Source organism: Petromyzon marinus, chromosome 14 (genome assembly GCF_048934315.1).
Source record: "Petromyzon marinus isolate PM22_M1 ecotype Great Lakes invasive population chromosome 14, UKy_Petmar_22M1.pri1.0, whole genome shotgun sequence".
NCBI classification, from domain to species: Eukaryota; Metazoa; Chordata; class Hyperoartia; order Petromyzontiformes; family Petromyzontidae; genus Petromyzon; species Petromyzon marinus.
In genome coordinates this window covers 5,068,390-5,081,871 of record NC_133680.1, presented here as the reverse complement: position 1 = coordinate 5,081,871, position 13,482 = coordinate 5,068,390, and the positions used below count along the sequence as shown (strand labels likewise).

General features: G+C 48.5%; 1 protein-coding gene across 1 annotated transcript in view; it reads right to left on the bottom strand.

Moving 5' to 3' along the window:
• Nucleotides 1-13,482, bottom strand: part of LOC116942398 (cAMP-dependent protein kinase type II-beta regulatory subunit) — a 40,566-nt gene extending 27,084 nt beyond the window's left edge. Inside the window, exon 1 of the mRNA XM_032954277.2 lies at nucleotides 11,098-13,482. Coding sequence (XP_032810168.1) covers nucleotides 11,098-11,425 — 328 coding nt within the window. The 5' untranslated portion in view covers nucleotides 11,426-13,482. The remainder of the gene's footprint in view (nucleotides 1-11,097) is intronic.

Genomic DNA, 13,482 nt, shown 5'->3' with positions numbered 1-13,482 from the left:
TTTGTTTGCCATCAATATTTAAAGCGTCAGCTTGGCCCGACACAGTATAAACACTGCACGCCCGTCTTTATTCAAAAATTATGCTGCCGGCGGCCTCGCTGCACTTTCTCAAAGTGTGCAAGTTCACCCTCGCATGCAGAAGCGTATTTAACAGGTGTACTAGTCGCGCAGCAGTCAATGCGCTGCACCAAATATCCGGCGACCCGAATACCATTCCCGGCCGCGGCCTTCAGCAATGGCGTGTGATATCCGAACCGGTCCTGGGTAGCCCCCAAATGTCACCAACCTGCGCCGACCAGCGTGGTGAAGTATGTCTCGTGAAACAACCCCCATGAGTGACGTGGTTTGGTGAGGCCTACATCCAGCAGGGGATTAACAGACGGCATGCAAAGTAAGTGTTATAAAAAAAATGTTTTGCGGTTGGCTACGTACAGTGCGAGACAAGTTCAGCGTGCATGCATACAAGGGGAGTAGAGTAAAAGAGAGACGCTGGAATGGAAGTCCCCAAGATGGACAAAGAGGGCATGGCTCAAGATGAGCAGCAGGAAGAAAGAATGAGTGCAGGAAGAGGAGGGGAGAAGGAATGACTGGGCCAAGGTGTGGGGGATCAGGAGAGGAGAGGGGAGGGAAGAGAGGAGCAAGTAAAAGTGAGCGGCATGGAGAGAGGAGGGATTCATAGTGGGGGTGGCCACACACAGCTTACGCGATTTACGGGAGGCTACAGCTGATTTAGATAGATGGGAATTTAATTAGTAAGTGCCGTACTTATTGTCCATCTAAGTAAGCGCATAAAAGGGGACACGTGGTCAGAGGAGTTTTGATCAGGAAAGAAAAGATAAATTAAATCCAGCTGAACGCTCTGCTTACGTTGAACCCCAAAGGTTAATTGCGAATCATGCAGTACGTTAAAAGAGCATATGGCTGGATAATATTTACTACTATTGCCACAATATTTGATTGTGCATATTTATTTACGTTTGTAATTATTCCAAATTTTTATCCCGATTGTGCTATCAGTGTCATGTCACGAGATGAAGAATCTGAAAGGATGTCGTCGCAGAGCAGTGCAACGCTTCCGTGTTAGAGAACGCCCCACAGAAGTGGATATTACAGAGCTACCTCTGAGATCCTTTCAAGTAACAGTTAGTCCACAGAGTATAAGGCATGAGTCGGTGCAAGGATAGCCGGTGCAAGGATAGCCCCACAATTGCCTTGCTATACCGAATGCGTATGCGTGGGTGCGTGTATATTTGTGAGTAAAACTGTGTATATACAAATGTCCATTCCGAGATACGAGCGAGCGAGTCAGTCGAGCGAGTGAAGGATGTGGGAGAAACACATTTATAAATATTCGAACAGCTGGCTTACATCTTCAAAAAAATGGACTGCTGAATTGCCAGACTGTATTTGCCGATGGCCAAGGCTAAGGTTTTGAATGTCCTGAATGTGAATACATGAGGTAATTTTATTTTTTAATTTTATAATAACAATGGCAACTATTTACCCATGAAAGCCTCACTGGATCTCAATGCTCATTTTAAGAAGGTCCTGCATTGGTACACTGGTAATAATGATAACAACAATAAAAGTAATTATATATTTATTATTTTTGCACCTTATATGTCAGGGCATCAGAGATCGCTGTACAACAACAATAGCCACCATTTGCCACTTAGTGGCGGTGATTGTCATGACAGTGCTGACGCCAAGCTCGGTACACGGTGAGGCTCCCTGAGAGGAGGTCACGGTACAGGCCCAGGTGGCATGGATTAACTGAGATGACTGAAAGATGCTCTACATTACATCCCATCTCCAACATATTTAAAGGCCACCCCCAGTGACAGCTGTCCCTTTGGGCACAATGTGACAATACCTGGCCTGCAAAAAAAGTCCATTAGTGTGCCAGGAGAGGGTCAATGATTGCTATCTATAATACCAATGGAGTTATTTAGCCAACACCATTTCAAATATTGTTTGAGACGTAGACTTTCGCGACCAATATCTATATGAATACAGGTTTCATTGGGTTAGATCGTTTAACCCACCATTACCTAACACACCAGTGTGCCGAAGTAGTAACTAATTGGCACGTTTAGTTTCCGTAACAGACCTCACTAATTGGCTGTGTCGCGTGGTGGTGGTTTAATGACACATTTATATTCATGCTGCCTAACCCCCCCAAAAAAACCTTTATTATGAACTATTAAAGAATGTACGTTGAGCTTCTTTCGCACCGTACGTAGCCATCCGTGCTGATCGGAGGCGCGAAGTAAGTTTGGCTTTGTGTGTATGCGGGGGGGGGGGGGTCAGTGCCTAGAGATAACCCACAATGCAGACGAGGGGGTGCCACTCATCGCTGCCATTTCCTGACGACCTTGCAACCCTATGCCTGCAATGTTTATAAAGGTCGTACGGCCCTTTTGTTCATCTGTACTGCTGAGCCACGGCCTACCCTCGCCGTGTGTGTCACTGGGATTATTTAACCGTACTTCGGTGCGTGGTGGTAAAGGCGGGGGAGAAGGGGGGGTTGCACAGGATTCTCGGAAGTACAGCAAAGGATTTTGTTGTACAGCTCATAACGTGAGCAAGGTCATTACCCATCCAAGTACGAACAAAGCGCAAACCCTGTTTAGCTTCCAACATCTGATGGGATCGATCACATTCCAGGCGATTTGGTCAGATGCGAGCATATTCATATAAACTGTATAAATGAAGTACACATACACAATTTAATTATCCGCATGTGGAATGAACCATTTTTTTTCGTAGGGAGGTGAGCTATGCAGATATTCAGTTCAGACTGGCCGCATTCTGCACATCTCATCCAATCACACAAATGTCGCAATTATATCGGCTCTAAAAATATCGCTTGTTGAATAACCCTTGGCACGCGCGCGGTGTGTACCGTGCGTGCGCGCGCACAGTTGCAAATTCTGCTCGCGCAATGATCGTCGTTGTGCGAGTGCGCGAATCGACACCGACGCAGCGCCGCCACGTGAATGGATCCCCCGAGCACGCAACGCGTCGCTTGGCACGGGAGGCGCGCGCGCGCGCGCTTCGAGCGTCCAATGCGAATCCGGTCGCGTTGCGGCGCGCGCGCGCGCGCGCTTGCATTTCAACCCGTTCGGCGGCGTATGTTCGAGCGTGCACGCGGGCCGTGTGCGCGCGACGCACGCGTGCGCCGTGTGAGAAAGCGCGAACGTGTTTCGTGCGCAGGTCACAGCTGACCAAATGCCGAGGTACACTCGCAGCTGAATGCGTGCGGTTTAATCAGGCGATGGAACCCAGTGCGAGATGTTGAGCCTGGATAGTGCTTCGATGGGCGAGCGCATAACAGGTGGTATAGGCTGCTTGCAAGGGCTACATTGTTGCAAACAGGTGATGGTGCAACATATTAGTTGCTGTGCCGTATTTCTATGCTGCCACGTCTGTGCTTCGGGCCTTCACCAACAACCCGCATTGGCCCGCATGGCGAGGTATGGTCAAATAGCCTCCATGATAAAGCACGGCATATGTACATTGGTATAAGAATACAGGTATTCTCCGAAAGGAATACATTTGAATGAATGGCAGAAAGAAAAATAGTATTACCCTTTCAATTAAATCAAACGACCAATACAATGCATTACACGTGCTTTCGAATTGCGCATTATAAAATCGTAACGAAACGAATTAACATGATACGATGAATAAAGGAGTGTGATCATCGGATAAAAGCATCCCCTAGGGTTAAATGTATACGTTTTGTATTTAATTAGTCATCATCACTGGGTTACCAGTCCCTGTAGTAGCGAGCCAGACGCTGCATGGTTAAAGGCCTTTGCCCAAAGAAGTGAGTCACAAGTGGCGTGCAACAGAAAGGAAGCATTGTATTTGATGAGGAAATGTCAGACCCAGGCACAGAGGTGCATTGAAATGACATCTGGCATCCACTGGTTGAATACAATAAGGGAGCTCATTAAAAAAAAAACATTGTTGCTGATGTTGCTCAAATAGGTTGTGAGTTCAGCTTCCATTCAGTATAAGAGTGAACATGCTTTGCTGCTGCCCCTGCCACGTGATGGCAACACTCTTTTCCGTGTGTGACAATGTGTGCCGGACTGCACGATGGTAAAATGTATATTTTTTACGACTTGGAGGAATAAAATCATGATGCATACTGAACTTTCATGACACGTCAAAAACAATCTAATAAATTTTGATTTAAAGCTTTCGTGACTGCAGTGATTCATATTCTTGGTTCTTTCGGTAAAATCACGTAGAAGGGAAACAATAAAATAAGAAAAATATAACTCAATAAAATTCTCACGACGGTTCGACTGCAACACAAGCAATCATCATCAGGTGTTCAAATTTTCTTGCTGTGGTTTTCACACCTGATGATGATTGCTTGTGTTGCAGTCGAAACGTCGTGAGAATTTTATTGTTTTATATTTTTCTTATTTATTGTTTCCCTTCTACGTGACTTTACCGAAAGAACCAAGACTAACAATCTAATAGTAAATGAGAAGCGTGAGGGCAGTGCGCATCTCCTGTTTACAGCCCAGGGCTCGTGGTGGAAATTCCACATTTTCGGAGCATGGGCGAGCCTGTCCACAGAATAACCACTTATTTTACCAACCCTGGAGGGATGATGGGCTGAATTTACCATCCCCCCCCCCCCCAACCAGAATTCGAACTCACAACCTTGCGATTGCGAGCTGCTGCCTCTGCCGCTGAGGCATCTGGCCAGTTTTTCTGGCTGCAAGTAAAATAAAAATTCCCACTATTCCAATGGAGAATCTCAATTTTGCGCATTTGGCCATCACGTGATGCTCAAGCAACCCTCCGTGAGCTCTGCGATGTGTTCTCGCGTTGTGCCGCGCATTGATTGGTGTGACGCCTGACGTTTTGCTCCATGAGCCGGGAGCTTCTTTGGGAAATGATTCCTGACTCGTGCCTAACGGCGTGCGGGAACAACCCAGAAATGCCTCCGATCAGCACGGTTGGCTGCGAATGGTGTGAAAGAAGTTTAACATACGTAGAGCACAATGGCAAAAAAAAAAACATGTGCAGTGCAATTTTCTCAAGGCTGCATTTGAAATGTTAATAATGACATTTATGATAATGATGACCGCATGAAAAATAACATGAACCACGGTTATGATGACGATGGCAATAAGATTTAAATTTGATTTCGTCAATTGACCAAGCCAGTATACGTTGCAGATGAGTCTAGATTGATCCGGGAATGAGGTTTCCTCTTTGCAGGCACTCACACTGGGTATCAGATGTCAGTGCCAGTGGAGATAGCGGGATGAGTGTCTGGTGTTTTTGTAAGCGCTTAAATATAGTTGAAGCCTTATAAGTGATAATATTACCGTGCAAAAAAAACGTGTTCCTCTTTAGACACTGTGGTGATTTTGTTAAGTTTGAAAATAGAATGTATTTAAAAGCCCAATGTTAAAGACTATTTAAAAAAAGAGACTTTGTTTATTTTTTTATCAGCATGCTGTGTACTAGATCTGTAATAATTTGCTCCTCTCGTGATTCTAGGAATTGTCGTGGGTCGCAATTCAATTCAATAATCGTTTTTTGTGGTCAATATAGCGCCTCTAGTGGCTGCAGGAGTCATGTTCACCCACTACTGACAACGTATACAAATGAAAAATAACACGTGATTCTTCCAAACACGATTCAACGCTCTTATGGTGAGCGCGATGACTCAATGCACAATTACAGCCCGACTAGAAGAAGAACGATGCATGAGCACTTTTCTGTACTAATTAGAAAAAAATTGGATCCCTAAAGAGACTCCAGTAGGAGTGTGTGTTCAAATATGAAGCTAGGTGTAATTACTGGCGAAACGTCGGACTCAGATTGTAAATGTTGTGGCTTGGCTCTCCAACACACCGGTGTGCTGTACTAATAACGAATTGGCATGTTCTGTTTACGTGACAGCCCTTACTAATTGGCTGTGCCGGGTGGTGGCAGGTTTAACCACACATTTATATATTTACACGATCTAACCCCCCCCACCCCCCCCCCCGTATTATGGAGGAGCGTGCACCTCCTAAACACTGACATCACAATCGAAACCAAAGTGCTCGAAACCTTTCAGTGATCATTGATCCCGAGCTCTCGTTCCCTCCCCACACACAGTGTAACTCAACTCTGCAGGGCTTTCACACCTCCATCTGGGTAACATCTCCCTCATCCGCCATTTCCTCGTCACAGCCGCCACTGAGACCCCTATCCATGCATTCGTCCCATCCCGACTTCACTGTTGCTTCCCCAAATCCCTCCTCTCCAAACTTGAGACCAGTGGTGGCCAACTGGCGTCTCCCGAGCCGCACGCGTCTCTTTTAATCCACCACATGCCGCTCTATCGAAGGGGCATAGCGCAGCACGTATTATAATTATTACAGTAACAAAGAATAATGAATGTCTCCCGTGCTGTGCCGAAAACTGTCAATATGTATACACATATATTTGGCTCTTTGCAGAACTCACGGGTATTTTTTGACTCTTGGTTTGTTACAGGTTGGCCAACCACTGCTTTAGACAATCCAAAATCGCACTGCCAGATTTTTCACCTGCACCCATAAATGAGGCTCTCTCGGACCGATACTCCAATCCGTTCACTAGGCTCTTCAATACAAATCTGGATACATTTCAAGATCACACTTACTAACTTTAATATCTTCCATGGTCTCGCCCCCTGCATCCCTCTCACCTCAATCTTCTCTCTTCAATACAACCAAGGCTTTATATTGAAGCTCCCAGTCAACCTTTACTCAATGGGCTGTCGCTTCTTCTTCTGTGCTGCAGTCTTGTCTGAACGACTCCATGCCCTTGTTGAAGTTTAGGTTTAAAATCCCGATATATTTTACCCTCTCGTGGAGATGGGAACCACATCAAACCCAAGTATGATTATCAATTCGATAAGCCATTACCCACTGTGAAAATTTCTGCTGTGAGGCTAAATATTATTTTGGACCTACCAGGTAGCTCAAAGCCTCCCTCCTTTACCCAACCCGTTTTCACATGGATGCCCAGAATCTACGCTTATTGTGTGAGTCTGCCAGATGCGGTCGAACAGGAGACAGTGTGCAGATAAAATCTAAGGCGCAGAGAGTTCGAGAGAGGTCGAGCGGGGGTTTTCCCTCATCTGGGATGAGGACGTGACATGATTGGAAACTGTACTCAGAGGACAACTCCCACCTCTTGGAAAACGAGATCAGAATGAACAGATGGCATTCATCACACACGGCATAATGGCCATCGTTTGCCTGTCGTGCGGCTATACTGGAGGCACGCCACTCGCGTGCCGAATTCAATGGAAGAGCACGCCTAATGGATTTGTACAGCGACGACGCGAAAAACGAAATTACAGAAGAAAAACAAATCTACCGTGAATTACGTTTTTGCACCGGTAACATGCCGTTGCGTAAACACTCGACACTTTCGTCGGCGCACGTACAAAAACACTGTGCATCGTGCACGGATCAACAAGACGCTCGGTGGAAACGCGCACCGTGTGCAGTGTTTTATGGGTCACGTCCTGCTTCCAGGACACAAGGAATACCTGTTTGGATTCTGGCCTAGATTCATTTACTGCCATCTCACTCCGGCGCACAATGCTACTTTTATATATGTGTGTGTGTGAGCTTTGTGTGTGCTTTAATATGTGTGTGTGTGAGCTTTGTGTGTGCTTTCCACACATTCCGCGCAAGAAGAAATAACACACAGGTATAAAACAGACCTCCCTTCTGTGTCTGCACGATGTTAAAGTCCATCAGCCCGCTACCCTTCCAGAGCAATATTATCCAGCAGCGTTTGTTTAAACAAGCAATTAAACTTTGGACCGGATTCGACCTTCTGGATATCATCAGCAGAGTCAAGTATGCAATAAGTAGGTAGCTGCAGAAATCTTACAGCCCCCCCCTCCAGCTCTTAATATGTAGACTTTGTGTAAAACCATACTTCACCACGCTGGTCAATGCGGGTTGATCAAGGAGGTGCTCATCACTGGTTTAGGAATCATTGCCACCGATGCTGGCAGTGATCGGGAATCAAATTCAGGTAGGCCGCTTCATAGTTCAGTGCACAAACCACTATGCCACCACTCCACCCTACCGTAATAAATGCAATTCATGCGTATGGTGGCAACAACATGTTCAGGAGCTAAATGCCAACGTTGATGTCTGCTAGCCACGAGAGGGCTTCAGGAGAGTGTTTGTGTAGTTTTGCTATTACACCTCCGTTGAAGGAGCTTCAGTGGTTCTATGCTTGAGTTGAATGGCCACAATCGCACTCCCATGGTTGTCTTTAATGTTCCATGGACGAAGGAGATGCACGCTTCGACCATTTGATATTCTGATGCGGTTGATGGTTACACACCACCAGTGTCTTCGAGGAATACCAAAGCTTGGGCGGGTGATATTTGGGTCTCGAATTAATTGTTTATTCCCGACGTGTAATAATTAATTATCACTCCGTGCATCTCTCCACTTAAAAAAAGGCAATACTCTACTGGGTTTTTGTCTCAAGTTATTCAGTCAATAGACTTGTCAGACCAATATTATTGAGCAGCATGTGGTTACACAAGCAGGCTCTTTACCAGTTTTTTTTTTACCCTCAGGATCTGATCAGCAGTCATGCTTGTTCAAAACATGCTGCAGGGTCCACAGATGTTTCCCGTCCACCACACAGGGCCCCAGTGAAAGCCAAAATCAATCAAGCGTTACAAGCACATGCGATGTTGTGCAGCATTGTGACTAATGAACTAAACAACTGTATCCACTTGTCTCATTTCACGTGTACATCCGAATAGAGATACGGCCACGGCGTAACGGGGTATCGCACGGGGCTTGTGATCAAGTGCGGTCGCCGGTTCGTTCTCCGGGCGCGGCAGTTTAAACTATAGTGCACGTTCCTTATATGTCCCGCCTCTGTCCACGCCGGCCGTACAAGTTGGTGACAACGCGGTTAGTCGATCGGCAGGTTGGATGTGGTGGAGTGACGTATGGGGCCTACTCTCCTGTCCCAGACAACTGGTCAACGTTGAAGAGAAGACCAAACACTCCCCTCTCATCCCCACAGAAGAGGAGCTCTCCAGAGCTTCCTTCTAGTGGAGTCTCTTTCATCAACAGTGACGCGAGCAAGCAAATTGTATTTATATATTTACCCACAATGCTCCACGACACATGGTGATTTTAAAGCAGCAATAATGTCCCTTAATGTAAGGGAATGATGTCCCTTAATGTAATGTAAGGGAGATCATTCTCAACCGGACGGTTTCGTTGCAGATATGTGCTGTACGTACATTCGTACTACTGGACATCTAACAAAGGAAGCTTTCTAGCTCATCGGCTTCCTCCAGTATAAATATTCTGATTCTGGTAATTGACCGACACTCAGCTATGAGTGCACTAGGGCTATTGTGTCCTCTTCAGCTTTGTGTAGCTACAGCAGAACAATTGCAGTGCCGTTTATGTATGCATTCTGCTGAAATGATCGCATGCAAGCGGGTTCATTGGTTATCCTGACTCCCAACGGAATCAAGACGAAACAATACATATATAAAGTGTGTGTGTATATACGCACACACACACGCACTGAACCAAATCATAATATTAATAATACAGCTGTGATGAACTGAATTATGGTCTTAAGGAAAAGACTGGAAAGTAAATGTAATACCCGCAGATATATTCATGTTCGTTATTTGCCTCCTTTCCCCTCCACATTCACTGAACACGTGGAATGGCTGCATCGGAAGAATTCCGCTTTGAAACATTTCACAAGATACCGATTTGTGATTGTGTGCGTCTGTGTTGGACTATACTGATAGTAAACAATAATGTCACATCGTATGCGATGTGTCTGGAATCAAACGTGTGTGGGATGGGAGTGGGGAGCCAACACCAGTGGCAATTATCTGAACCGGTCTTGGGCCTCCACTTGCGTCGACTCATCCTCAAACGAGTACCTGGTGCGGTGTGTAGTAAACGTCGCCACTGGGGTGACAAAGGCGGCCGGGTGTGGTTGCTGGCCACCCACCCCCTCGTGTGCCGTGCCGACCTTTACAGGTGCTCGCGAACAGCACTTGCACTAACACTCCGTTAAAGCTAAATACTGTTCTTTGTTTGGAGCGGTGGCACAGGTGTTGGAGCGCTGCGCTACGAACCCGGCGACCGGAGTTCGATTGACGTTCACAGCCAACACCGGTTACGATTATCTGAACCAGTCCTGCGCTTCCGCTAGATATACTCAGCCTCAAATGATTAACTGGCGCAGTGTGTAAACATCCACTGTTTGGGAGACAAAGGCGGCCGGGCGAGTGCCCTCGAGTGCCGTGCCGGCCTTCGTAGGTGCTACACGCTCACAGCACTTGCCCCACAAGTAAAGGCTATACGAGGCACCTTTGTCTTTGTATGTGCGCAACAAACGGAACATTATGTAATTTGTCAAATACGTTTACCGAATTAATGAGCACAATTCAAATATAGTGCATGCAACGTTAATGAAGCATGCGTGATGTTTACACCTGGGTATCCCGAACGCTGGAGAATATTTGTCTTCCACCAGCAAAAATGTATCAACACCCCCAGCCAACGATGTACGTCACTGGCATAATAACATCCATGCCCCTTGTGCGAATGCTTCTGCTGATCGTGGTTGTGATGCCTTTTGTCGTTGTAAATTACCGTAATGATGATGGTGATGATGATTATGACCACAATGACGATGGTGAAGACCACTATGACGACAGTGATGATTATGATGACGATGGCGGTGATTCTGATGGTAATGACCAAAATCTATGATAATGGCCACAGTGGTGGTGATGATGATAACGATGATGACGACAGTTGGTGATATTGAACATCATCGTTCTTGTTATCGTGATGATCTTGCACGAATCGACAAAGACACGTTCTGAAACGAGTGCTGCGTGAATATCGGATGAATCAAATAAATGAATGAATGGGCGAATGAATGAATGGATGGAGCTCCCGGTTAGTGATATAAAAAAAAACAACCACCCTCGGCTTGACACCACAAATCATTCAACCGGCATCTCGCGACCAATCAATCAATCAATCACCGCACCTTCGAAATCGGATTCGTCGTCGTCGTCATCGTCCCGATCGTCGTCCCCGTTGTTGTCGCTGTTGGACGAGTGTCCGGCCACGTTCTCCTCGGAAAAGTTGACCCCTCGGCCGTGTGCATCGTCGAATCCGTCGGCCAGCTGCTGCGCGGGAGCCCCGCATCGCTCCCTGGCCCGCTGGCGCATCTCGGCGAAGTACGCCGCCGCGAAGTCGAGCAGGTCCGCGGGACGGCTGCGCAGCACCTCCACCGTGAAGGCTTGGAGGAGCTCCGTGAGCCCCGCGGGGACTTCGACACTCATCGCCGCGGCCTCCTCCGCCCTCTGCACCATCCAAGCGTCCGCGGCGGCGGCTGCTGCGTCCGGGGTGCGCGCGCGCGCGTTGTGGGTGAGTGGGTGACTGCGCGCGTGTGAGTGGGTGGGTGAGAGGGTGAGTGTGGGTGGGTGGGTGAGAGGGTGAGTGTGGGTGGGTGAGTGTGGGTGTGAGTGGGTGAGTGCGTGTGTGAGTGGGTGAGTATGTGGGTGAGAGGGTGGGTGAGGGTGGGTGAGTGTGGGTGTGAGTGGGTGAGTGTGGGTAGGTGAGAGGGTGAGTGTGCGTGTGAGTGGGTGAGTGCGGGTGTGAGTGGGTGTGTGTGAGTGGGTGAGTGTGTGTGAGTGGGTGAGTGTGGGTGTGAGAGGGTGAGTGTGCGTGTGAGTGGGTGAGTGCGGGTGTGAGTGGGTGTGCGTGAGTGGGTGAGTGTGCGTGTGAGTGGGTGAGTGTGGGTGTGAGTGGGTGAGTGTGTGTGGGCGAGTGTGTGTGTGAGAGCGTGAGTGTGTGTGTGAGTGGGTGGGTGAGAGGGTGAGTGTGGGTGGGTGAGAGGGTGAGTGTGGGTGTGGGTGGGTGAGTGTGGGTGTGAGTGGGTGAGTGCGTGTGTGAGTGGGTGAGTATGTGGGTGAGAGGGTGGGTGTGGGTGGGTGAGTGTGGGTCTGAGTGGGTGAGTGTGGGTGGGTGAGAGGGTGAGTGTGCGTGTGAGTGGGTGAGTGCGGGTGTGAGTGGGTGTGTGTGAGTGGGTGAGTGTGTGTGTGAGTGGGTGAGTGTGGGTGTGAGAGGGTGAGTGTGCGTGTGAGTGGGTGAGTGCGGGTGTGAGTGGGTGTGTGTGAGTGTGCGTGTGAGTGGGTGAGTGTGGGTGTGAGTGGGTGAGTGTGTGTGTGAGTGGGTGAGTGTGTGTGTGAGAGCGTGAGTGTGTGAGTGGGTGAGTGTGTGTGTGAGCGGGTGAGTATGGGTGTGAGAGGGTGTGTGTGAATGTCGGTGCGTGAGTGTGTGTGTGAGAGGTGTGAGTGTGTGTGAGAGAGGCAGCGTGTGGGTGAGTGGGAGGGTGAGTGTGTGTGTGTCAGTGGGTGAGTGCGTGTCAGAGAGGGTGAGTGAGTGTGTGGGTGTGTGTAGGAGTGTGGGTCAGTTTGGGGGTGTGAGAGGGTGATTGTGTGAGAGTGTCAGTGGGTGAGAGAGAGAGAGAAGGTGAGTGAGAGGGTATGAGTGGATGCGTGATATCAAGATGGTGTGTGTGTGTGAGATAGGATGAGTGTGTGTGAGTGGGTTTGAGTGAGAGTGTGGGTGTGTGACAGGGTGTAATAGGGTGTGTAATAATGGGTGTGTGTGTGATTGTACGTGTGGGTGAGAGAGTGTGTTTATGTATGCGCGTGTGAATGTGTGCGCGAGAGAGTGGGTGTGTGAGAGAGAAGGCAGTGTGTGTAATTCTCGCTAACAGCACTTGCCCCAACAGCCTGTATGTCTGCCTGTCTATACGGGGGGGGGGGTCTTAGTCTGCGTGTCCCTGTGTGTAAGATCGTCTCCGTGTGTGTAAGATCGTCTCCGTGTGTGTGTTCGCGCGTGCCTCCGTGCATCTGCCTATGCTGTCTCTGCGTCTCGCTCCCCGTAACCCCGCGCCGACGTCGACTGCTGCAAACCCGCTGCCTTGCGCAACAATGACGAAGACAACACCTCCGATATGAATGGGGATGCGCGCGCGGCACCGAATATCGACACCGAGTCTCAAGCAAGCCGCTCCAGCTGTGAAGGCCGAACGACGTCGATTTACGATGGATGGAGGCCGCCCCCCCGGCACAAGCGGCTTGTCTTAAGTCCCGGCTCAATGAATGGGAGCCCTGCGTTCTTTCTCGAACCGATGAGCCGCCGCCGCTGCTGCTGCTGCCGTCTGTCTGTCTGGCTAGCTGGATGACTTGATGGATGTGCGCGGAGGTTCTCTGCAATAGCAGCAACAATAACAACAAAGACGTCGACGATACGCGTCTGTCTGCAGCCTCAACCTGCCATTGCGGGAGAGCCCGCCAGCAATGGACATCTCATCCACATCATGTGCAAAGCGTGGGAGATGGCAGAGAGAGAGGAGGGG